The sequence below is a fragment of the Drosophila teissieri genome, chromosome 2R (genome assembly GCF_016746235.2).
Source record: "Drosophila teissieri strain GT53w chromosome 2R, Prin_Dtei_1.1, whole genome shotgun sequence".
In the NCBI taxonomy this organism is placed as follows: Eukaryota; Metazoa; Arthropoda; class Insecta; order Diptera; family Drosophilidae; genus Drosophila; species Drosophila teissieri.
Window position 1 is genome coordinate 6,096,762 of NC_053030.1, and position 23,098 is coordinate 6,119,859.

General features: G+C 42.8%; 6 protein-coding genes across 9 annotated transcripts; 3 read left to right on the forward strand and 3 right to left on the reverse strand.

The window, feature by feature from the left end:
- The first annotated feature begins 713 nt into the window (after nt 1-713).
- Nucleotides 714-3,351, forward strand: LOC122613403 (cysteine-rich protein 2-binding protein). Its single transcript, XM_043787563.1, has 5 exons — nt 714-1,178; nt 1,233-1,384; nt 1,440-1,614; nt 1,685-2,916; nt 2,985-3,351. The coding sequence occupies exons 1-5, from the start codon at nt 769-771 to the stop codon at nt 3,338-3,340; spliced, it is 2,325 nt and encodes a 774-aa protein (XP_043643498.1). The 5' UTR covers nt 714-768; the 3' UTR covers nt 3,341-3,351.
- Nucleotides 3,352-3,403: 52 nt separating this feature from the next.
- Nucleotides 3,404-6,129, reverse strand: LOC122612749 (probable ATP-dependent RNA helicase DDX23). Its single transcript, XM_043786561.1, has 2 exons — nt 5,886-6,129; nt 3,404-5,823 (listed from the first exon to the last, which is right to left on the reverse strand). The coding sequence occupies exons 1-2, from the start codon at nt 6,050-6,052 to the stop codon at nt 3,507-3,509; spliced, it is 2,484 nt and encodes an 827-aa protein (XP_043642496.1). The 5' UTR covers nt 6,053-6,129; the 3' UTR covers nt 3,404-3,506.
- Nucleotides 6,130-6,534: 405 nt separating this feature from the next.
- LOC122614594 lies at nt 6,535-7,048 on the reverse strand. The gene is made up of 2 exons (XM_043789198.1): nt 6,875-7,048; nt 6,535-6,811 (listed from the first exon to the last, which is right to left on the reverse strand). The coding sequence occupies exons 1-2, from the start codon at nt 7,046-7,048 to the stop codon at nt 6,632-6,634; spliced, it is 354 nt and encodes a 117-aa protein (XP_043645133.1). The 3' UTR covers nt 6,535-6,631.
- Nucleotides 7,049-7,997: 949 nt separating this feature from the next.
- Nucleotides 7,998-13,248, forward strand: LOC122612465 (solute carrier family 12 member 9). 3 transcript variants are annotated; one of them, XR_006325617.1, is made up of 8 exons: nt 7,998-8,336; nt 8,423-8,557; nt 8,956-9,299; nt 10,163-11,430; nt 11,489-11,680; nt 11,743-11,922; nt 11,985-12,557; nt 12,784-13,248. XR_006325617.1 is itself a non-coding variant. In XM_043786109.1 (7 exons), the coding sequence occupies exons 1-7, from the start codon at nt 8,072-8,074 to the stop codon at nt 12,424-12,426; spliced, it is 2,826 nt and encodes a 941-aa protein (XP_043642044.1). In that variant the 5' UTR covers nt 7,998-8,071; the 3' UTR covers nt 12,427-13,248. The 3 variants fall into 3 exon arrangements, 1 of the variants encoding a protein (XP_043642044.1); XR_006325618.1 differs by having other exon boundaries at nt 11,985-12,519; XM_043786109.1 differs by having other exon boundaries at nt 11,985-13,248.
- Nucleotides 13,249-15,904: 2,656 nt separating this feature from the next.
- Nucleotides 15,905-16,798, forward strand: LOC122614379 (basic helix-loop-helix transcription factor amos). Its single transcript, XM_043788949.1, has one exon. It carries the CDS (start codon nt 16,208-16,210, stop codon nt 16,796-16,798), a length of 591 nt encoding a protein of 196 aa, XP_043644884.1. The 5' UTR covers nt 15,905-16,207.
- A 1,451-nt stretch (nt 16,799-18,249) lies between these two features.
- Nucleotides 18,250-22,341, reverse strand: LOC122612759 (regulation of nuclear pre-mRNA domain-containing protein 2). 2 transcript variants are annotated; one of them, XM_043786576.1, is made up of 8 exons: nt 21,889-22,341; nt 21,703-21,829; nt 21,051-21,501; nt 20,831-20,989; nt 19,996-20,766; nt 19,758-19,881; nt 19,589-19,696; nt 18,250-19,526 (listed from the first exon to the last, which is right to left on the reverse strand). In XM_043786576.1, the coding sequence occupies exons 1-8, from the start codon at nt 22,040-22,042 to the stop codon at nt 18,967-18,969; spliced, it is 2,454 nt and encodes an 817-aa protein (XP_043642511.1). In that variant the 5' UTR covers nt 22,043-22,341; the 3' UTR covers nt 18,250-18,966. The 2 variants fall into 2 exon arrangements, with proteins under 2 accessions (XP_043642511.1, XP_043642510.1); XM_043786575.1 differs by having other exon boundaries at nt 19,758-19,893.
- Between the last annotated feature and the right edge of the window lie 757 nt (nt 22,342-23,098).

Below are 23,098 nucleotides of genomic sequence, written 5' to 3' on the forward strand. Positions count from 1 at the left end.
TGTATATATTGGTGATCAGGATCACAGACGAGTGATTAAGCCATATCCTACTTTCCGTACGTATAAAATCTGTGATTCGGGGAACTTAAAATCTAGAAAGTAAAGATTGTCCAAGCAGATTATAGAGACGCAGTGCAATTTTGTTTCAGTCCACGCCCACTTCCACGCCCACAAGCCGCCCAAATCTGTCACTTCCATATTTTTAAAAAATTTGTAGATATTTTTTGATTTTTCCCCCTTTTTTTTTTTTTAAATTTCCATTTCTAAGGGGAAAAAAACGTTAAAAAGAAGCTAAGTAGCTAGTAAGGTATATGATACACGAGGAAATAGTTTATAGCGTTGTCTCGTGTTTGTATTAATTAAGAGTGCTTTAGCTTCAAATATGAATGAATTATTAGCATATAAGCAAAATATTTGAGATTATAGTTAGAAATACATAGCATACATATTTGGGTCTGCGAATTTTGATGTCTTCTTCAAGTGCAATGCACTTCTTCTAACTTAGAAGCTTAATAAAAATATGATCTATAAAACTTTGGCTGAGTGAAATTAAAAATACAAATTAATTTATTTTTGCTTTCATTATTTAAATTCTTTTAACACACGCTTACAAATGTAACCCGTGCAAAGTAAGAGTTTTTGGTATTTTTTAAATTTGGCGTTCCTTAAATTTGGTATAAGTCGAAAACTAGGAAACGGTAACACATAAACAACACATTGTCTTGTTGATTGTTTCTACCTTGCAGATTGTGCTGTTTTAGCGACTAAATGAATCGTCCCAGTAACTGGGATGATCCCCAAGGACCATGCCGCTACTGTGAATTGCCGGTGAAGGACGACAACTACCTGGAGTGTCAGGAATGCCGGCGGATGGTGCACATCAAATGCCTGCCGCATGCGAGCACGCCCGGAGATCTTTTGGGCGACGTTTTCTTTGAGTTCACGTGCGTCAAGTGTGTGCTGGATAAAGCCCAGGGATCAGCCGTGGCCACGGCCTTAGAACCCATAAAGGAAGTGATCCTGCGCCAAAGGATTCCTTGGCTGTTGGTGCTCACCCTAACGCTCTACAATCTGTCCATCAAACAAAAGGGCTTGGGTCACCATGGATTCTTCCACTGGCGCACGCACATCATCAGCTTTGTGGACAAGAACTGGAATTACATATTCGGTCCCAATGTGTAAGTGTTAGTAATAGAAAAATGAAACACCTCCAATGTACTCCTCTTGTCCAGGCGGCGTCGCAAGCAATGGACTGGTTCCGTATCCGGCGCTCTGTCCCACAACAGTCCGGAATACTTTCAGTCCGGTCTGGATGTCTTTCAGGAGCACGGCTGGTGGAAACTGGCCAAACCCTTTCTAACACCAAGAAGCGTTCTCAGAGAATGTAAGTACTATTAAAGCTAATATAATATGAGGTCTTACAATTCACCACTTTTCAGATGAGAAAAAGCAACAGCAGCGGCTACAAATGCGTATTGAGAAGCGGTTGCCCGCAGCGGACGAGACCAGCTGTAGCAGCGAGATCTCAGTGACGGATAATACCCAGGATAACTTATCGCTTATTAAAGTGGAAGCTGAGAAAACCAGTTCAACAGAGGGCTGTGCCCGCACCATGTAAGATATAATTTAAATTTGTTTAAAATTATGTGTACTTATTAAACTGATCGTTTAATTTTTATTCCAGCCCTTATATGGGTCGTCAGCCAAAGGTACTACCACTACCTGTGCCCATGTCAACAGAACCGCTTCCAGCGGCACCAGCCCCTCAAGAAATTATAGCCCCACCAAGTCAAGAGGAGGAAGAACCACAGCATCAGCCTTTAAGCATGGTCCAAGCAGGCCTGATGGATTTTCTGGCTGAAAGTTTGGGAAGCGATGATTTTACCATGTTTGGTAGCCTACCAGGCATAATGCCCGCACCTCTGATTGGAGCGGGTAAAAATGATTTCTTCATGACCGAACCATTGCTCCAGGCACCTTTAAATAGTGACGGTCTTTTCGACATGGATACAAATTTTGCTATACCGAATGCCACTGTAGAGACTAAACCCAAATCAACTGAAGAAACTGTAGCCGAAAGCAGAGAGGAACAAAAGGAGGGCGAGGTGGAGGATGAAAAGGCAGAAGAGGGAGAATCACCCGACTATCAGCCCCGCATTGTTCAAGTTACCAATTACCAGGCGCAAGAGGCAAGCGATAGCATTAAAGAGGAACCACTGGAAGAGATAATGCAAGATGAAGATATCGTGGCGCAGAGCAAATCCTCTTTCTTAGAGCCTTGCAAACCGAGTGGATTTGTAAGACAACCACGGAGAAATTGGCCTTGGTTGCAGGAGGCGCAGGACTCGGATGACGTGGCCATTCCTGTCGAAAATCTCCAACTAATGAGTGTGTACGAAGAACAGAAGTTGTATCAACGACTAGATAGAATATTTTCTTTGGAGGATCAATGCCAAATATCCATACCTGCCTATGTTCGGCGTCTATACCGAAAACTTTCCCTTCGAAAGTGGAAAAGGGACCACAATCGCCACATATTCAACTTGGACGAGCACATAGACCCCCTGGGAAGAGCACGCTTAAAGCTGCTGGGTCATCAGAAGGCCGAAATACTTGACAGATATCAATTGTTAGCCCATTCAAGGCAGGATGCAAGGAGCTCCTTTCATGCCCGCCTGGCGGGATGCACTCAGTACGAGCTCTTTGAATCGCCCTACTCTCAGAGAGTTCTTCATCCATTCATCTTTCGAAGCGAAACGATGGCTCCTCCCTGGTTGAAGCTAATGTGCGAGCTGCAGCATCGAGTAAACGGATCTCATCCCACAAGATCTACCATCGACTTTTGTTTTGTAAGACCGCAACATATTCCGGCGGTAAACGCCTTACTGCAAAGTACGTTTTGGCCTAATATTGATGGTGAGTTTCACACTTTTTTTTTCTTAGCTTTTAAAATGTACGCATATGAATGACATTTTTCCTTTTAGTAAGTGAGTGCCTCAGCTACCCGGACTACAGCGTAGTGGCGTTGTACAAGAAGCTGGTCATCGGTTGCGGATTCCTTGTGCCCGATGTAGGTTACAACGAGGCCTACATCTCATTCATGGCGGTACGCCCGTGTTGGCAACGCAGTGGCATTGCCAGCTTCATGTTATATCATCTTATCCAGACATGTATGTCCAAGGACATAACGTTGCACGTTTCCGCCACCAACGCGGCCGTAATGTTGTACCAGAAATTCGGATTTAAGATGGAGGAAATCATCTTGGACTTTTATGACAAATATCTGCCTCTGAACTCAAAGCAGAGCAGAAATGCCTTCTTTTTGAGATTACAAAGATGAGACCTGTTCAAATAAAGGGTTATCAATCTAATGTTACTTGTATTCATATTTTCAAAACGACTATTTCCAGAAAGAAATTTTGGTTGCCAAGTCATGACCATGGGCATACCCAACTTTATTAGTTTTTATATTTAACCTAAAGTAGTTCAGTTGAAGATGTGCCAGTTTAGGCGAATATTTTTTCCTCCCTGCGCTTTTTAGTAACCACCGTGCCCGGTTTGTGCTGCGCTTCCGGATGATTCATAAGCTCCGGTGGACAGGTCGAGACAGGACTTGCAGACACACATTGCTTAAGATCGTAGAACAGAGCACTATCGTCCTTGGTGACAAACGAAATGGCACAACCGGTTTTGCCAGCACGACCAGTACGACCGATACGATGTGTGTAATCCTCGATGGTCTTGGCCATGTCATAGTTAATAACCAAGGACACGTCCTTGATGTCAATACCACGACCAGCAACGTCGGTAGCCACCAGTATGTCCTTTGCGCCTGATTTCAAAGCAGCCAAAGCATACTCTCTCTGCTCCTGACCCTTGCCGCCGTGCAATGTGCACGAGTTGTAGCCCAGTTTCTCCAGTCCCTTTGCCAGAACATCGGCGCCCTTCTTTTGATTAACGAAGATAATAACTGGTGGATCGATTTTCCTCGAAAGAATCTCCATAAGCTTCTTGCGCTTGTCGTTCTCGCCCATCATGTACACTATTTGCTCTGTTCTCTCTGTCGGCTTTCCAACAGATCCAATGTAAACCGTTGCCGGTCGCCGAAGATACGTCCGAGCTAATCTTTCCACAGCCGGAGGCATCGTTGCCGTAAACATCACGGTTTGGCGGTACTTCTTTTTAGTGTAGAAGTTCTCCATCAGCTTCGTTTCGTCCTCAGCCTCCTCGGTATCGGGTTTCAGGTTGGTGACGGGCATGTACTCCAAGATCTTTTGAACATCTGGCTCGAAGCCCATGTCTATCATACGATCGGCCTCATCGAGGACTATGTATGTACATTGGTTCAGCACCAAATACCGATTTTCCAGCACATCAATGAGACGACCTGGAGTAGCAATGACAATCTCACAGCCCAACCGCAGGCGGAAGCCCTGCTCCTCTCTTGACAAACCGCCCACAACGACCACAGTTCGTATGCCCAACGGTTGTCCAAATTTGGTTGTTTCCTCCTCGATTTGTTGGGCCAACTCACGCGTGGGAGCCATGATAATGGCATAGGGACCCTGGTCCACATCCTCCAGACGCTCGATTTTGGGCAGAGACTGAATCCAAGAGAGCAGGGGTATGAGGAAGGCCAATGTTTTACCGGAACCGGTCTCAGCCACGCCAATAATATCCCTGTTCTGCAAACCAATGGGTATAGCTTGTCTTTGAATGGGCGTGGGTTCTTTATAGCCCACTTTGTCGATAATGTCGATGATCTCCTTGGGGAATCCGGACTCACTCCAACTTCGGATGGGATTGGGAATTCTCCCACCCTTAATTGTAACATTGTAGTCCTCCCTGAAGATACGCCAATCGCGTTCAGTCATTTCATCATTATCCTTTTCGGACCAGTGTCGATCGTCCCACTTCTGCTTGTCCTCCTTGCGCTTCATCTTTTTTAGTCGCACTTTCTCCTGTTCCTTCTCTGCCTCGGTTCTCCTTTTCTCCAGGAGATCTCCGTAAAATTTGCTCTGGGTTCGCTTTTGTTCCTTAATATCGATGCCGGCCACATTTCCTCTGCCAAAGAATTGGACATGATGGCGTTCTTTATAGAGATTGTTGTAGTCAATGGAGGTATCTTCTCCAGCATCCCAATCGAAAACAAATTTGCGGTCGTTGAGTCGGCGAACACGACGCTTCTTCTTGATAATGCCCAGGTAGCGTTCTCGGATGGCTTCTAACTCCTTTTCCTTGTCTTTGTGGGTAAGGTCTTCTGCTCGCTTGTCATCGCCTCGCTCGCCTCGATCACCTCGCTCGCCCCTATCGTTCCTGTCGCCTCGATCTCGACCACCTCCTCGTTCCCGCCGATCCGGCTTAGGTGGCGGTGCCATAATCGCCGGCGGCGGAGCTCCCGAAGCCATGGCCGTGCCCATAGAGATACTAACCTTGCTGGCGGCCGCCATTTGTTCACGGGCAGCATCATGGGCAGCTCGCTGTCGCTCCACTTCCTCCTGGCGTCGCTTGATGGCCTCTAGGGCTCTTTGCTCCTTCGTGAGGAAAACTGGCTTGCTTCTGGCTTCCTCCTCGCGTTTCTTTTTGTCCAGCAGCTCCTCCAGCGAGAGGGGCTCTTTCTTCAGCTTTGCATCCTTGCCATCCTGTTGATCTTCTTCGTCAACAATTAACGGTTTTGGTGGGGCATCGCCAGACTCCATTTTGGCCTTCTTTTCCACTGCACCTCCTCCTCCACCACCGACACCACCCCTTTCTCTTGACCGCTCTCGGACATTATCACGAGGCCTTTGTCGTTCGGGTGATCTTCGCCTGTTGCGATCCTCTCTGAAACACAAGAGTTTGTTGTTTATTACACTTATTTCACCATAATTAAAAGTAAACCCCACCGGGAACGCGACCGGCGCTGGCGTCTTTCCTTCTCCCTTTCGTACTGCCTGTCCCGCTCCCTCACACGATCTCTCTCCCGCTCGCGATCCCTGGGATTGCCCATTGCCGGTCGATCCTCCCTGTGGCGCTCCCGTGATCGCGAGCGACGCTTTTTATCGTTAACCATTGTTTCTTTCCAAATTAGTTAAAGACTTGTAAACGTTTTCGGCTTGCGGAAATAAACAGCTGATAATAGGACCGTTCCATAAATCCCATTAGAAACGACTATCGGTAATAAAACATCGATAGTTTCGCTTGGCTTTTTAAAATAATTGTAACAGCCACGAACCAAAGACATTAGAATAATATTATAATGTCTTTGCACGAACTATATATAAATTAATTATTTCCATTATGTATGTAATAGTTTCTGAGGCACCTTAAGTGTCATAAAACATATTTTCTTATTTTTGTATAACAAAAATTTAAAAATCATTTTAATCATAAGAGCAATCAACTTTCTCCCAGCAACTTTTGTATATTTACATAAATTACAAATTTGAATTGTATCAGCAATCACCAATAGACTTAATTTTTTGACACAATAAATTGTTTAGTATGGAACCCCACAATACTATTGTCTACGATTGCGACATGTCTTTTTTATTAGATTTTCTTGAGCTCTGAAAATATTTATTTACCAATTCGGAATTATATTTTTAGTTATTACAAAACATGAAATTTTACGATTTTTTATCCGGGAAGCTTAGGCATCGACCCAAAATTGAGCAGTCACGTTGACTCCTTGGGAAAGCTGGCTCGTGACATTGACCTTGGCACTAATGAATCCTGGACCACCTGACCACAAGGTGGAAGACGGTCCCGAACTGTTGGTAAACCTATCAGTTATGCTAATGTACCGAATGGTTTTTGTGTTGGTCTGGCCCTGTTTAAATTAGGTATAAAAAGATTTGAAATATTTCTCGATAAAAGGCAAAACTCTACTTACCGTCAGGGGGAAAATGATGAGACTGCTCACATATTGGTTTGCCTTCTTGTGGATGGTCACGTTCTGAGTGCTGACCAACTTACTGCTGGACAGTTTAGCCCCCCAACTGGCGTTTGCAGCGAAGGCTATGGCCACAATAGCCGAAAATACGAGAGCGATTTGCAAGACCTTCATTGTATCAGTTTAATGAAAAATTCTCCAATTGGCACTTACTTTTATAGAAGAGCTGCCCGTAGAAAACCTATAACTTATCTGTTTTGAAGAGCTATATTTTATTATCAATTTCTAAGAAGGCCGACCAATTAAGTACTATATTTAGAGACAATCAATGTGCTTGGTCATTCATTAAATGATTCTTATTAGCAGACTTTTTAATTATTAATATCTTGACATACATTATACATATATGAATATTTGCTAACATACATTATTAATGCATAATATACTAAGTTTGCTTTATCGGTTTTTATTGTAACATTCAACAATTTTCAACTCCTTACTTGTTTTTAATTAATTACAGTTCATTAATTGTCTTAAAGTGATTGCCTTCCGGATAAGATTATAAATATGTTAGTTTAACATAATATATCATAAAAACATAACATTAAAATAATTGTTCCATTCTAAGATATCCTTCTGTATTTGTTATTTTATTCAATGCATTTTGATAAAGTTGTAAGACTGACAGAATGTTAGATCCAACTGTAATTTGGAGTTTGGTTGTTATTATAATTGTGTAAAGATCTGAAGGATATTTGAATATCGTATATATGCGATATATACTGTACAATTATTGGTAAAGTTCAGTATTTATTAAGCTCTATCCTTTAGTATATTTAAGAGGGCTGCCACATTAATTGAGTGACTTTAAGAACATGGTCGTAGAAAGGGTTTTTGGGGCTTGAAAATCCACAAATACCTTCACTATGGAAACTTCTAGTGTCTCATAAACTTACTTATCCAATCTAATAACCACAAGTGATTGCCTATTATAGCTGTAAAATGAGAAAGACATATAAGAGTGGTAATTGTATGTTTGTAAATTCCATTTGCTTGAAGAACCCCATTAAAAAGTTTTTGTTCCCTGCCCGTGGTTGTGATTATTCTTATTGGCCTGCGACAGCAGGAAATTGTAGGCGTTCGCTTGGACGTCTTTAGTGTTTCCGGATTTCTCGCACCCGCACCACGGACATCGAGATGAGCGCCTCCGCGGAGCAGGAGACGGCTCCCATAGCCAATTCCCGGAGCGGTCGTACGGGCAGTGTTTTCCGCAGCTTTGGATCTCTATTCGGCGGCAGCCAAAACAGTGGAGATCGCCCCCACACCCCGCAGGATGGCGACGGATATGTGGAGTTCGGAATGCAGGACCCGGAGCGCAGTGGCCGTACGCTCGGCACCTTTGCCGGAGTCTTCAGTCCGGTGGCTTTGTCCATGTTTAGTGCTTTGGTTTTCATCCGAGTCGGTAAGTGCGGCGATGACGTCACAAAACACTTGTTGTGATGGTCCGTTGATCTCGGTCTTTTCCACTATTTAACTTTCTTTGTTCAGGCTACATCGTCGGAAATGCGGGCCTGTACGTTACCCTGCTGCAGTTCCTCATCGCCTACGGAATTTTGCTCTTCACGGTGGCTTCTGTCTGCGCCATTTCTACAAATGGAGCCATTGAAGGAGGGGGAGTTTATTGTGAGTTACTAACTTATTTGTGTTAGAAATTGTGCACAAGAATGCAATTATACATTAGTAATTATTTAATCTCTTCATATATAGTTGTAATACTTTCTGAACTATATATTCATCTATGTATGTATGTACATACAAACCTACATTTATTAAAAGCTGTGATTTTGTTACCCAGTTGAAAGGGAAAAGTAACCAGTAACCAGTAACCACAAAAGTTAATTTTAATTTTCTCTGACTTGTAAACAATAATAATCTAGTGACTATATGTTGTTAAAAATATTTGTTTTGATAATTGATTTTACTTTTATCACATTATTTTTGGAACCATATACACTTGTTCTTGGAGTTTATCATGTACATTAACTATATAATTAATTTTATTATTTTGTATTTTATTTCAGTCATGATAAGTCGAACGCTGGGACTGGAGTTTGGTGGCTCGATCGGAACCCTCTTCTTCTTTGCCAATGTGGTGGGATCTGCAATGGCCATTTCCGGTTGCACTGAGGGTATCATGGATAACTTCGGGCCGCGTGGCCATTTTGTGAGCGGGGACTCCCACTTACCGGATGGAGATTGGTGGCGCTTCCTTACCAGCAGCATGATAAATACCCTGCAACTGCTGGTTTGCCTGGTGGGCGCCGCTTTGTTCGCCAAGACGTCAGTGCTTATTTTGGGCACAGTGACCGTTTGCCTGTTCGCCACGTACTTTAGTTTCTTATTTGTGGGCGCCACCAATAACACGGTAAGATATCTTTTAGTACACTCTTCTTTCCAAGTATCGATAAGACTCCTTTGCACAATTTAAATGCAGTTACAAATCGTGAACTTAATATATGCAGAAATGATTAGATGGTTATAAGATAAGTTACAGATATATACATGGTGTATTTAATTTTGCATAGCTCTCATTTAATTTTGAAGCAAACTTTTATTACCAATATGTGTGTTATATGGTATAAGATGAAATTCCTTTTTTTCTGTGTAGCGATTGCTCATTGAGGAAAAGCCCTGTTGCTCTTATCAATTTAAATGTGATACTGATATCTAGTCTATTTAGGGATCAAATCAGGCTTATTATAAATATTTGGTCAGAGCTCACCCATTGTGATAAATACTTGTTTAAAGTTGGTCAGAAATGTTACCATTAATGCGCGGCATTTATGAAGCTGACTCACAAATCATTTTATTTTTAAAATACTTAAAGGGGATTTAACCGAAATGTTTTTCTGATAATTACAAGAATTTCGTATTTGAATCATAACTGGCCAGTGATTAGGGCTTATACGTATATATTGAAAAGTAAATGTCTTTTGATGATACCTAACATTTTGCATGTGACTAACAGATCACTGATTAAAAATAAGGTTTATCCACGATCTCATCTTTACCTCAAGGTCGGCCCTAAAAGTCAATTATTTAAAAAAACAAAATCTATTCAAATATATTTTTTTAATACTCGCGAGGCAGACAATAAGCTGAATAAACTGATAAGAAGGTTTGAGTCATGAAAGAGCGTGCCGGATCGCAAGTTATAAATAACTAAGCATGTATACAACCTTTCTAGCGGTATCAACACTATACTTCACTCTTTTTCTTTTATTTCAGATCCCCATGCCTGGAGACAATACTTTATATAATACCACAACTTTTCTCGACTATACAGGACTGAATGCCACTACGCTGCGAGATAATCTTGGATCCCACTATGGTCGCGATTACACGTCGAATGGCAAACAAGTAGACTTCTCCACTACCTTCGGTGTGCTGTTTTCCGGAGTCACTGGAATAATGGCCGGAGCGAATATGTCCGGAGAACTGAAGAACCCATCAAAGAGTATTCCCTATGGCACTCTCTCGGCGGTGGCGTTTACTTTCGTCTCATACATCATCCTGTCCTTCCTCATGAGCTGTACGACTCCGTACTTTACAATGCAGAACAATTACCTGTTTCTGATGCCTGTAAATCTGTGGCCTCCATTTACGGCAATCGGCATTTTGACCGCCACCTTTTCAACAAGTCTAAGCAATTTGATTGGATCCAGCAGGATTTTAGAGGCATTGTCCAAGGATCAAGTGTTTGGCAGCCTTCTGAACTTTGTGATTCATGGAACTTGGAAGGGAAATCCCATCGCAGCGGTTGCGGTGAGCTGGTGTCTCGTGGAGTGCATTCTGCTGATTGGATCCTTCAACATCATCGCCCAGATTAATTCGGTGCTTTTCATGCTCTCCTACTTAGCCACCAACCTGGCTTGTTTGGGCATTGAACTTACGGGAGCTCCAAACTTCAGACCGCTATTTAAGTTCTTCACCTGGCACACCTGTCTGGTTGGATTACTGGGTACTCTGATCATGATGTTTGTGATTAACTTCATCTACGCCTCTTCGTGCATTATACTGTGCCTCATCCTGGTGATTGCTTTACATTTGTTCTCGCCTGCCACTCAGGCAGCCCAATGGGGTTCGATCTCCCAGGCTTTGATGTTCCACCAGGTGCGGAAGTATCTGTTGATGCTGGATCCCCGCAAGGATCACGTTAAGTTCTGGCGTCCGCAGATCCTGCTACTTGTGTCATCACCACGTTCCTGCTGTCCTTTGGTGGACTTTGTGAATGACCTAAAAAAGAGCGGTCTGTACATTATTGGTCATGTGAAATTGGGTGACTTCAAGGGCATCGAAGATGCCGAGGACAACCAGCAGTGGTGGTCGTTCCTAGATCACATGAAAGTAAAAGCCTTTACAGAGGTCACTTTGAGTCGGACCATCCGCGAGGGAGTCCAGCACCTGATTCGTTTATCGGGAATTGGAGCCATGAAGCCCAACACAATTATTTTGGGTTTCTACGACAGCGAGGCTCCCAGGGATTTCTTTCAAAAGTATGTATAACTTTTTTATCTGCAAAAATTACAAAACTTATCTATGAACCTATTTTAGCGGTTCCTCCCCCTATAAAACCGATGACTTCAACAATGGCGAAATTCAAAACTTTCCCATTCGACGTGATGGCGATCCCAAGCAATTCCAAATTCAGGAATACGTTCAAATCCTGTGCGACACCCTTCGGATGAAGAAGAATCTGTGCTTGTGCAGAAATTTCCAAAGATTGGACAAGAACTTTATTTCCATGTGAGTGGAAAATTCATTTTTAATTTATGAGCCCATTTTTTAGTGTACATTATTGAACGCAGAAGCAAGCATGTGAAGTACATTGACGTTTGGCCCATCAATATATTTAATCCAACATCTGGAGATCCCTTTGATATGGTGTCTTTGTTTATGATGCAATTGGCGGTGATAATGCTGGCCAAATGGAAGCATCTGAGAGTGAGAATTTTCCTGTGCGAGGCCAGTGACGAGAGGACAGTGGGGTTAGTAATGTGGAGACATAAGTTTCTAAACTTTTAATATATTTATTGACTTTTTTACACAGCACTTTTGACACCCAGGCACCGCAAATGGAGATTTTCTCGAAGATGAAGCTGGAGCAGTCTCTTAAGGAGCTGCGCATCACAGCCGACATTGTGGAGATCCAGGAGTGGAGCCGGGACACCGACTTTACCCGCCATGCCCGCACCCTAAAACAATTCACCGCTCAAGCGGACAATGTTGTGCTGGAGGAGGATGACGAGGTGGGTGAGGAGACCCTGAATCGCTCCCTTCTCTACATGCAGCGTGCCAATCAAATCATACGCGAGCGTTCGGATCAGACGGCACTATCGTTCATCTATCTGGCTGCTCCGCCAAAGCTCTCGACGCCGGACTTCGCGCAACGCAGCGCTAGCTATATGGAATTGCTAACCGAACTGACCGCCGAGTTGCCGCCCACCATTCTCGTCCATGGTGTTAGTACGGTGACCTCCACAACGCTCTAGGCTTCGAATTGGAGATATTCGCGTTTCCATGAGTGATAAAATCCGGAATGCAACCGGATTAAACCAATTGTGAGGGTGTATTTCCAGCATTGTGTGCGTTTTTGTGTGCTCGCAGCTTTAGGCATTATCGAGTAATATTATACATTGGGGTGAGGCGATTAGGTTGAAATGTACAAAATGCTGAAAGGGCAAACATTGCTCGATTATTTGATTTTAGTAACTTACAAAATTAATGAAATCCCTTTTTGTGTTTTTTATTAATAATTTCTTAACAACTACATCGCCTCACTTTATAAAAGTAGTAGCCTTTAGTTTCTTAATTTCATGTTGTAGCTAATTTAATATTTATTCGCACAGACCCACAAAACAGTGTCGTAAATTCGGAATCAAAGCTAGTAATCATATCAGAGTACTATTGCAACAATTTTAATCAAACCCACGTGGACCATCCTGCAACTGATAAATAATATCATATTCAACACTCATCCCCAACGGAACTCACACCGATATTAACCACTTTGTGATTGATTATAAATATCTACAACTAATTCACGATTAAACGAACCACAAGGCAAAAAGTATTAGATAACCGCGTTCGATGGTTGTAAAATTGATGATTTCATATTGCACTTAGTTTGTAATCCATTTTTGGAGGACCGTCACAGTTCAGACGGACATTGATCGATTGTCTTAGGCAAATGTTTTGTGTGTGTAAACTTTATGGAACTGTGACTTAGCTAATAATATAATAATTGATCACAGCATTCATTGTAATCGGTTCTTTCCAATATTTTAAATAAAGACTTAGCGATATGTATTTATGTAAATGCCATTGGCTTTTTACTGGGTGATATACGAACATGAATATTGTATTGTAATTTCAATAGTATAGCCCATTTATATACCGATTTTCGCCCCAATATAAAGCGATATCCTATTCATTGTTTCCTTATCGAAGCATCCATTAACACTTCCCCTTTTTTAAATAGGAGATCTATCTGTACTTAGCTTTGTTTGTGAATCGCTTACCGCTACCATTAACTGCTTATTAAGATATGGGATCGGGTCACGTGTAAGGGGACACTGATTGCCCAGCATCGAGAAAATCAGGAGCAACGGCAGACGGTCAATAGAGTCATAAATGTCACCCGGGATACGGTTGGTCCTGTTGTGCCACTATTTATGTGATGACAATTTATGATACCCATCATTGAAGGTCGCCGTTACACTCTGGATTGGCCCTGGTTACCTGGCCGTGTCCTTTCGAGGATTCGAGGATCACTCTCCGTTTGTGTAACTGTTTTTATCCCGATCAGCTCTCGAGTGTCAATAAATTCCAATAAACGCACGCAATTGCCTGACACTTTTCGGGGCGCTATCCTTGGCAGCCCAACAGACATTTTGTTGATAGTGAGGACTATACATACATGTATCCTATTTAGACCTTGAAGTGTGCCGTAAGTTATGGCATGAGTTTTGTGGAACTGGATCTAAGCAAAACATTTAAATATTTATAAGTCGGCTTTCCTCTTAGTAACCCTTCTTGAAAACGACGATATCTTTGTCCAGAAAATAATTATTTAATTCAATTAAATAATGATCATAAAGGTACATCATTACGAACATTTAAAGTACTCAATTATCTAAAAACTATATTCCAATTCTCAGCTTTCTCTCTGGAAACACTCAGTTTAAGTCCTTGGTAGACATACTGTCTGGAAATTTTTGCACATCTGTGACCACAACAAATTTACTCGGAAACAAACAAATCTTTGTGTATAATAATTCATAATTCCAGATTATTACATGGTAATTATGCTTAGGACAATAGAGGTAGGTCTGATCCATTTCTGACCAACAATGGGACCGAAAACGAGAAAAGAATGCTCCATTGTTTGGCATTGCAATACAAAGAGTGGAATCAACAAGTGTCCGGCGAGAAGAGATTCCCATGGAATTCCTTGAGACTCTGTGACTCTGACTTCTAATCTCATTTTCGCAATTTAGCGCCAACAACTAATCCGCAAAACGAAAACGATTAATCTGGCAGGAAAACCCAGAAACACGCAACTGCCTGAGGCATCCTAGATTATCATCAGGTGACCTATTGTTGGCCAGAAGAAAAGAAACGGGTGTGGTGTGTAGAGAGAGGTTCCCACTTTCAACCAGAACCGCCCACCAACCGACTACCTATTGTTGCTATTTTGACAGGATCTGGGGAAGAAAGAAGCCCTCTCGAAGTCCCAGGTAGCGCAGAAAAATGCTAATTGGAAATTCCAGAACCTCTTTTTGAAGGCGTTGCAGATCTTTAGGTTATCCGCGAACCTTTCTCCCGAAAATATTGCAGCATAATGCCTAATCCAGGCCAGGATTTCGACTAAGCTGCGGTCGCGTGGCACTCTTCACAAAGTGGATCGCTCGATCGATCCATCAACGATCATCATCACCGTCAAGATCAAACGTCACGATCGTTTGTCGGCTCGGGACTTTGTTCCTTGACAATTTGGGGGAAGTATCTGGGCCATCTTGCAGTGGCATCATTTGTACTCTTTAGCCATGCTCGGCGCTTCTCGGCCAGTGTTTTCCAATTGTTTTGCCCGGTTTCTTTAGAAATTCAGCGGACTCCTCGAATTGATTTTCCTTCTAATGCTGCGAGTCTGTGGAGTTAATTAGCCTTTCGATGCGGTCACTTGAAAGTGGGCTTGATCAAGGCTAGATTCTGAAATGGAAACCAGAGCACTCGATTTGAAGTATGTGGTGTGAGAATGCAACAGATTGTGTCAGAGCTTAGAAGGACACTTCGATTTGTTAGAGTTTCGGCATTTTAAAGAAATGGAGTAAAGGAAAATTAACTTAATATGTTTCAAATGTCTTGGTATGAAAATAATGAATTCAAATATGAAATATGTTTCATATTATGTAATAAAACTTAATTATTAGTACGTACAAGACCATTGTTCATTGTAAAATGAACACTTGAGCGGTAGATGAAACTATTATTTAAGAAATATACATTCTTACCATTAGGGTAAATGGGCAAGGGTGATACTTGTCTTGATTTCTTCTGGATTTTTTAACTTTTGAACTTCCTGTAATTTTGCCACGTAAAAGGTGGCTAACTTTTCGGAGAAAGCCACAATTAATACACCCACTTAAATTTGACCCAATAAAGTAAGTACAACCGTCTAAAATCGAAAGTTGCAAACCGCACATACGCAATTGTGGCTCTTTGTTCTGGACGAGAGATGGAAACCCCAAGCAGGCGAGCACTCCACTCACTAGACCACAGACATGCAACCAAGATGATCAAGGGGGATCTTCGATGGAGGCTTGCATTGTGGAAAATATTCCCATATGACCGCCTTTTGTGCGTTCGCATTTTTGACCTTGGCTAAATTTGTTTGAATATAAAAAGTCAATTCCAGGGCAAGTAACAAAAGAGGTATGATTACAGACGGTAGCCAAATGACAGGTCAAACAAAAGGAGTCGACCTGTAGCTGATACAGTACATACCTGGGAGAAAGAGGGAGAGAGTTGCAAGCCAGAGACAATTAAACGTCTTGACCGCAAGCCAATTTAGGGCACGGGCTGTGTTACTGATCCTCAAGAGGCTGACACTCGGGTACCTGAGTCGATGGGATCAGCTTGAGGCAGCGAATCAGGTAAGAGAATATATGGAGTGAACCAATCACGTGAGAGCTGGCTCCTCAGCAGGCAGCTATATAAAGACCCATCCTCAACCAGCCACTTCAGTTGTCCTTTGAGCCTGCAAACGTAAACATGTTGACCAACAACGATCTAATGGAGCAGTTCTACTTTCCCGACGAAGCCCCAGCGATTCCCGAGTTCCTCGGCAACGATACCTTCCAGCAGTTGGAGCAGCTCATGTACCAGCAGGAGTTCAGCACCAGCGACAGCCAGTCGGACGGAGCGAACAGTTGCTCCTTGGAGATGTATTACGATACGCCGTCTGTCCTGGAACTGGAGCACATGCTGAGTGCCCAGGAGCAACAGCAGCAGCATCAGGCGAATCCCTTGGGAAAGAGTCAAGGCAGAAGCCCGAGATACTGGAACAAGCAGCAGAGGAGCAAGCCATACGACAAGCTGTCCACCTCCATGTCATCATCTGCATCCTCCGCCTCATCGAGCAGTTCGTCCGCGGGATTCGGAGGCGAAGTCCTTAAAAAGCGGCGACTGGCTGCCAATGCTCGGGAACGGAGGCGGATGAACAGCCTGAACGATGCCTTCGACAAGTTGAGGGACGTGGTCCCGTCTCTTGGCCACGACCGGCGACTGTCCAAATACGAAACCCTCCAAATGGCGCAGGCATACATCGGGGATCTGGTCACGTTGCTGTCCAGAGACTACTAGCCAGTGCGGACGATCCTTCATCCTTCCTCAAATGGAAGTTCCTTGGCGGGCTGTGTTGCAGCAACACCTTCATCCTAGTGGAAAACTTATAAAGGCTGTTAGTTTTACGTTTATTATCATAGTTGTACATAATTTCAAGCAATAATTTTCTAATAAAAATCAAAAGAATATAAATTAATATTGTTTTAAATTCCTATCTTATGCAGTGGTGGAGTTGGAATGGAAATAATGTCGTGGGGATAAGTGCGAACTTGGAAATTTATATTTCGTTTCAATTGTATCTTTGAAGGGGAATTTTGCGCTGGCATATATACAGAACTGAGAAACTATATTTTTAGTTACAGTTAAAGAAGAAGATGATAGGTACTAAAAAAAATAAAAAACTTTTTAGGACGGAATTAACCATACAAGTACATATTAAAAATATACTAATGTATATTTATCCATTTATCACTCTGATTCTATCCTTAGCATTTGTTTATATTCGCCACGCTTTCATCTCAACCCGAAAAAGGGTATCCTTGTTATCCTCGAAAGATGAGAGCGGCATGGCAAGCCAGGGAGTGCGCCACACCCACGAACCAAAACGAAAGGTCACAACATCAGTAACCAACTGAGAATTAATGAGTTCCGCTTCCGACTCAAAGTGAGGCAACTCCAAAACAGAAGTGATTAAATGCCGCAAACGTCAACAGGTAAACACTGAAGATAAACACAGTCGCTGCCTTAGATCCTTCGAAGGTTGGACGAAAATTGATTTAAACATAGTCATTTGTAAGTGCTATGGGAACTGTGGGTGGACCGAGGATCCGAAACGGATGAACACGAGGATCCAGTAACACAAAAGACGTATTGTAGAACATGTATACAGTTTTCCATTTCAGATATCACATTGATGTTTGTATTTATAGAACTAAATACAGAATGTTAACTTAGATTACTATAACTATGGTATATTGCTTGAGTCCACAAAAATCTAAGAAATTGCTCTTCACTTAGTCTGGCACAGAATGCACAACCAAATAGGTCAAATACAAGTAGTATAAACCCAATGGTGGGTTTTAAATGTCCAGAATGTTATTCGACAAATTAAAGAAATGTGTAGAATAATATTTTTTAATGTAATTTGTCGAGAAAAATATATACCCTAACTTTTATTTATTTTCATAAGTCAGATCATTGTAACGGTCGGCTTGTTTTTAGTGATACTTTCTTTTCAACGCACGATGAATGTGGATGCCACCAATAGAAATAATATATCCCATTTTAATGTAATTGGTAAAATTTGTGATGGCTAAATCTGGATCGTAGATAATCCAACAATATTTATTCAATGGATACATATACAATTTAAAAATATCGGGGATCTATTAATGGCATTACAACGATCTGACGAAATTGCTGAAAAGTGTTTTTTATTACCATTATATTTGGATTTTAGTTTCAAATAGTTAAATAATAAATTCAAGTCGATATATATTTTTAAAGATAAATATCATTGACAATTGGTGAAGAGCATAAAACTTTTGAATTACGTTAACAATTAATTTTTGGACTAATTTTCGGTATAACTATTTACAATTACTAGTGTCTATGTTTAGCACTATGAATAAGCGAAGGCATTAACTAATTATACACTATATACTTATTCTATGTCAACACACAAACATAAGTTAAGACGAAAGTGTAAGTGTAAAGTCTTTGCACGTGTTGTCCTAGATTCCCCTTGATGAAGGCTGCTGACGTTGGTTGATTGGAAACAAAAGGCGTTTTCATGGTAATCAATTAATATCGTAACCATAAAATAGTTCAACGAATATTTCGGGAATATTTTATTTAACTTTTGCTTAGATTGCCGATGGCTTTTTGTTTAGAATTCATGTTTCACATTATTTATGATCTCAAGAATTCACTTTTTTATACACTGACCATGAACCATCGGCTTTCAATAACAACCATAGGTTGGTAAGGTAATATTATACACAGCAATGTACAATATTTTCTGCCAACGTCATCTGCCCACCGCCCAAAGGGAAACCAAGAGAAATGTGTGGGGTTAATGAGTTATCTGTTCTATACAATACACTTTTTTGTTAAATTAAATCAAAGTGAGATAGGTGAAATCTAAAACTAGGGTCTCTCTTTTTGTAGATCTATAAAATACGTAATTACATCATCCAAGCTTTACCACGCATGCGCCCGCGGCTACGCATTGGACCGCCAGGTCCGCCACCTCTAGGAAAAAATGGTCGCGGCCCTGGTCCGGGTCCATCGAATCCCGGTCCGGGCATTCGTTGGTAAGGCGGTCTAAAAGGACCTGGTCCGGTTGCATTCCATCCCCGACCTCTTCCGCGCCCACGCTGCATTCCATCGGGACCATTCATCGGTGGACCGGGAAAGCGCTGAAAGGGCGGGAAAGGTTGTCCATATGGAGGTCGCGGGGGTGGCGGTGCTCCACCTCCTCCCATTTGCATGGGATTCATTTGGTTCCAGGGCTGCTGCTGTTGATGCTGATGTGGGTGATGTTGCTGATGCTCTTGCTGTTGATTTTGCTGCTGTTCATGGTGTTGCTGCTGATCCTCTTCATCGGGCAAAGGGGGCCCCATAAAGCTGTTGTTTGCGTCCCAGGGATTAATAAACTCAGGCGGAGTTTCCAGCAAAACTGGACGCGAAGGCGTCAATGCACCATTGGCGTCCGTATCGGCTTCTCCATTATCCTCCTTGGGCTCTAAAAGATCCAATTGTTTATTAGTTTTGAACATTACCCTAGGGAGATTGTTTTCAACATACCTCTTAGTGACTCATCAATGTCATCATCGGACATATCCATATCAATAACCATATCAGCAGGATCATAACGCGTAGCGCCGTCTACACGATCCGATTCAGATGAAGAGCCTGTTTTAAAGGATTGAACTTGGTTAATTGTGTAAAATATAAATATTTTGCTCGCACGTACTAGCATTGGACTTAAGCGGCGAACAGGTCTTGTTTTTAGCATAGTTGTTTCCAGGTGGAGCCATGATACCTTCATCGTTGGGATTCGGGACAATGCGGTAGTCCACATCGCCACCAGGAAAGTCCTGAAAGGAAGACTGTCAGCGGTTATAATATTTTCAACTAAAACTATTATAAATCATCAAATAAGTATGGTGCGCCATTTTTTGTAAGAAAAATAAGAACACTTTAAAAGTTACCTTTTCTGCTCCGCCAGGGGAACCAGTGAGTGATATTAAATTCCTGTGGTCAATATCCACCAACTGCCTGGTCTTGTCCTTGCTCAGACCCAACTTTGCGCCAAAATCAAACGCCGGGGGAAGCTGCAAAGTGCGATGGTCTACGTCCTCGGCGCCCAGCGCTGCAGGATTCGTATGTAGAAGCTCGTTATATTCGATCGGAGCTGCCGTGGAGCTGGCCTTCCTGTCAAAGTGCGGCGGCGAATGGGGAGTTGATTGATTTGCATATGAAGAAGAGCTTGCTCCACTACTATTTAGGCTAGAGTCCAGCGGCGTCCACGACATACTCATATTCCACGTGCTGTTGAAATCATCTGCCGATCCGCTGGACGGTCCAAGCGACGGTGGCAAGGGTGGCGGTGGCATGGGCGCAGGAGTGTACTGGTCGGGAGGACCCCCACTGCTTCCTCCGTTTCCGTTATCACCGTAGAGGTGTGATGGTGGAGGCGGGATGTATTGGTCTTGGCTGCCAGAACCGAACAGTGGAGGATTTGGAGTATATTCCGCTGATCCTCCAAGACCTGGTATGGAGCTGTTATCGGAACTGGAAATAGGCTCCGGCTTGTAGAAATTGGCACTCGGCACGTATGCTTCGTCATCCGATCGCGAGCCAATCACCTCAATGGCACTTCCCCGATCTTTCGAGTCCCGCTTGAAGTCGTTGATGTCGAACGGCAGCTTGCCGCCATCGAGATAGCTTGTGAATCCATTAATATTACTACCAAATAGGTTCTGTAAAGTAAATAAATGAATAAACTGAACTCTTATCAATTGTTGTTTTACTAGATATAAGTACCAGTGGCAAATTATTTTCCTCGGGCAACTGGAGATCTGCATCGCGTTCGGGAGAAGGAGCATTTACGTCCGGCGAGGGTATCGGACTGGACAGGTTGGGTATGGTCTCGTCCAGCTTTCGTTTCACTATTTTAATGCGCGTACCAAAGCTCTTGTAGGCCTGTAAGATAAACGATTTGTTAATGCTTTGTATTTTAAATGGCTTAATAAAATTAACTTACACTGGCAACCACTTTGACTTCCTTTCCCTGGTGCTCGTAAAACTTTTTCGCCGCTTCAATACTGGCTAGTACCGCCTTCCGACTCTTGATTTCGTTCTGCAGGTTCTTATTGTAGGCATTGATGAAGGCCACACAGCGTTCCACCTCTTTCTCAATATCTCCCGAGTGGCTCTTATCCTTCAGCTGCTGCTTGATGACTTCAATCTCGAAGGTTGGCGGCTTGGGCAGCTTCTGCATGCTTTTGTCGGTGATCTCGGCCAGTTCGACGCACTCCCTCACCTGGGCGATCAGAGTGGCATTCTGGAACTCGTCGCTGACATCGACCTGGGACTTTTTGGGCGGCGCTATGTTCAGCAGGCCGCTCAAGTCGCTGAGGTACTCCTCATTGTAGATCTCACGCTGCTCCCAGATCTTGAAGATTCGTAGGATTTTATCTTTGACGCGCTCGTCGCTGGTGGAAGAAACAATTTTAAGACTGTTATTTTGGCTCTAATAATGAGAGGGAGTCAGAAGCATCGAAAAAATCGCATTTTGTTTGCTTTTTTAATAAATAATAAATCCCCTAATACTACCACTGCCAAGTAAAGTTGGCATTGGGCATTTGGGAATCTGATAGAAGGGTTCTGCACCGCGTCCGGTTGGGAATACCTACCGCACCATGGTGGTGGCTCTTTGGAGGGCTGTGGCCCAGCACTCCACAAACTCGTAGCGCTTGCGCTTGCTGTACTGGATAACATCGTTGGCCAGATAGAACAGAACCAGGCGGTGGTCCACGCGAACTAGAGGGGTGGAGGTGGATCATAAGCTTGTGAGGCACGGGGATGCACTGCGAACTCACCCCTTTTGAAGACGTTCAGCCAGCACTGGATGATCTTCTTGTGGTTAGAACGGTGCTGCAGGCACCAGTTTGACATCTGCTGGATGCCCTCCTGCGTGTCCTTTAGCGCCTCCAGTCGCGTTTCGAACAGCTCCTCGTCGAAGGTTTCCGTCATTTTAATCGATCCCACTTGGCGGCTGGATGCTCAGCGCATTACAATTGTTTACTACGTTTTTTGCCGCTGCTAATTTTCAGCGTTGTATTTCCACTTTTCTTCTTCTCCCCACACGCGCACTCAATGAATTTTCGCTCACTGCTCTTTTCCCGCTCGAATTTTCCTCAAACCGTTGACATTTTCAAAGAGTCGCATGGTTTTCGCACGTTTTTCCCGCCGTTTTAATCTTATTTAGCGTTTATTTGTTGGGTTTAATTAAAGCATTCGGTAAAAAACAGAAAAATCGTGCCCACTTTACCTAGAGGTGGTAAAAAGCTGCTGTATGCGCGATGCAATCGGTATTTTGGATTGCAACGCTGGCCGAAGAGGAGCGAACTCGATATTAATCGTATCGGCGGAGGGTTGAAAACTTGGCTATATTTCAAAAACTATGTTTTCCAACCTAAATTTGGTAACGAAAGTAACGAAATGAGAACATTGAAACACGCTTGCATTATTTTTAAATATACTTAGAGGAATAGCCGTCGTCAACTAGTTTCATATCAACGTTAACATAGAGCATAGACATCATAAGCACAGCATAACATCTAGCATAGAGATAAAAACAGAATGTCTCTTTTGAAAGGTAATTATTTTTATTTCCGTTTTAACACGAATTTGGATGTAGTTTAATTTACATAGCTCAAGGTAACATTGGAAATAAGCAATTGGAATCCCAACAACTATCGAAACCCCCCTAAGCGCACGCCCCTGGAAAAGAGAGTGAATACTTAACAGTGGCGAAACCTATAAAAGCAAGCCGCACACGCTGAAAATATCCTGTAAGGACTCGGACGCGACGCGGATGCTACAACAGTTGTGTGCTCATTTTGCCGACGCTATCGCAGCTCTCGCACATTTTGCCGGTATGGTGAACGCTGCTGTTTGCTTCAATTCATTGATAACAATTTGTGTTCAAATGAGTTGGGGATTTGTTGTGCATTGCTGTTGCTATTGTACCGAGTTGCCGGCATATGGTGTCCTGAGCAGAGACTGGCAAGGAAAAGATACTGTTTT

What these genes read in the sequence shown, in the direction of transcription:
- LOC122614379 (XM_043788949.1), top strand. Translation starts at nt 16,208, where the DNA reads ATGTTGACCAACAACGATCTAATGGAGCAGTTCTACTTTCCCGACGAA.
- LOC122614594 (XM_043789198.1), bottom strand. Translation starts at nt 7,048, where the DNA reads ATGAAGGTCTTGCAAATCGCTCTCGTATTTTCGGCTATTGTGGCCATA. An exon ending in TCATCATTTTCCCCCTGACG is followed by an intron (nt 6,812 to 6,874) that starts GTAAGTAGAGTT and finishes TAATTTAAACAG; the next exon opens with GGCCAGACCAACACAAAAAC.
- LOC122612759 (XM_043786575.1), bottom strand. Translation starts at nt 22,042, where the DNA reads ATGACGGAAACCTTCGACGAGGAGCTGTTCGAAACGCGACTGGAGGCG. An exon ending in AGAGCCACCACCATGGTGCG is followed by an intron (nt 21,502 to 21,702) that starts GTAGGTATTCCC and finishes TTCTTCCACCAG; the next exon opens with CGACGAGCGCGTCAAAGATA. An exon ending in CATTGATGAGTCACTAAGAG is followed by an intron (nt 19,527 to 19,588) that starts GTATGTTGAAAA and finishes TGGATCTTTTAG; the next exon opens with AGCCCAAGGAGGATAATGGA.
- LOC122612749 (XM_043786561.1), bottom strand. Translation starts at nt 6,052, where the DNA reads ATGGTTAACGATAAAAAGCGTCGCTCGCGATCACGGGAGCGCCACAGG. An exon ending in CAGCGCCGGTCGCGTTCCCG is followed by an intron (nt 5,824 to 5,885) that starts GTGGGGTTTACT and finishes CTTGTGTTTCAG; the next exon opens with AGAGGATCGCAACAGGCGAA.
- LOC122612465 (XM_043786109.1), top strand. Translation starts at nt 8,072, where the DNA reads ATGAGCGCCTCCGCGGAGCAGGAGACGGCTCCCATAGCCAATTCCCGG. An exon ending in TTTGGTTTTCATCCGAGTCG is followed by an intron (nt 8,337 to 8,422) that starts GTAAGTGCGGCG and finishes TTCTTTGTTCAG; the next exon opens with GCTACATCGTCGGAAATGCG. An exon ending in TGAAGGAGGGGGAGTTTATT is followed by an intron (nt 8,558 to 8,955) that starts GTGAGTTACTAA and finishes ATTTTATTTCAG; the next exon opens with TCATGATAAGTCGAACGCTG.
- LOC122613403 (XM_043787563.1), top strand. Translation starts at nt 769, where the DNA reads ATGAATCGTCCCAGTAACTGGGATGATCCCCAAGGACCATGCCGCTAC. An exon ending in TACATATTCGGTCCCAATGT is followed by an intron (nt 1,179 to 1,232) that starts GTAAGTGTTAGT and finishes CCTCTTGTCCAG; the next exon opens with GCGGCGTCGCAAGCAATGGA. An exon ending in GAGGGCTGTGCCCGCACCAT is followed by an intron (nt 1,615 to 1,684) that starts GTAAGATATAAT and finishes TTTTTATTCCAG; the next exon opens with CCCTTATATGGGTCGTCAGC.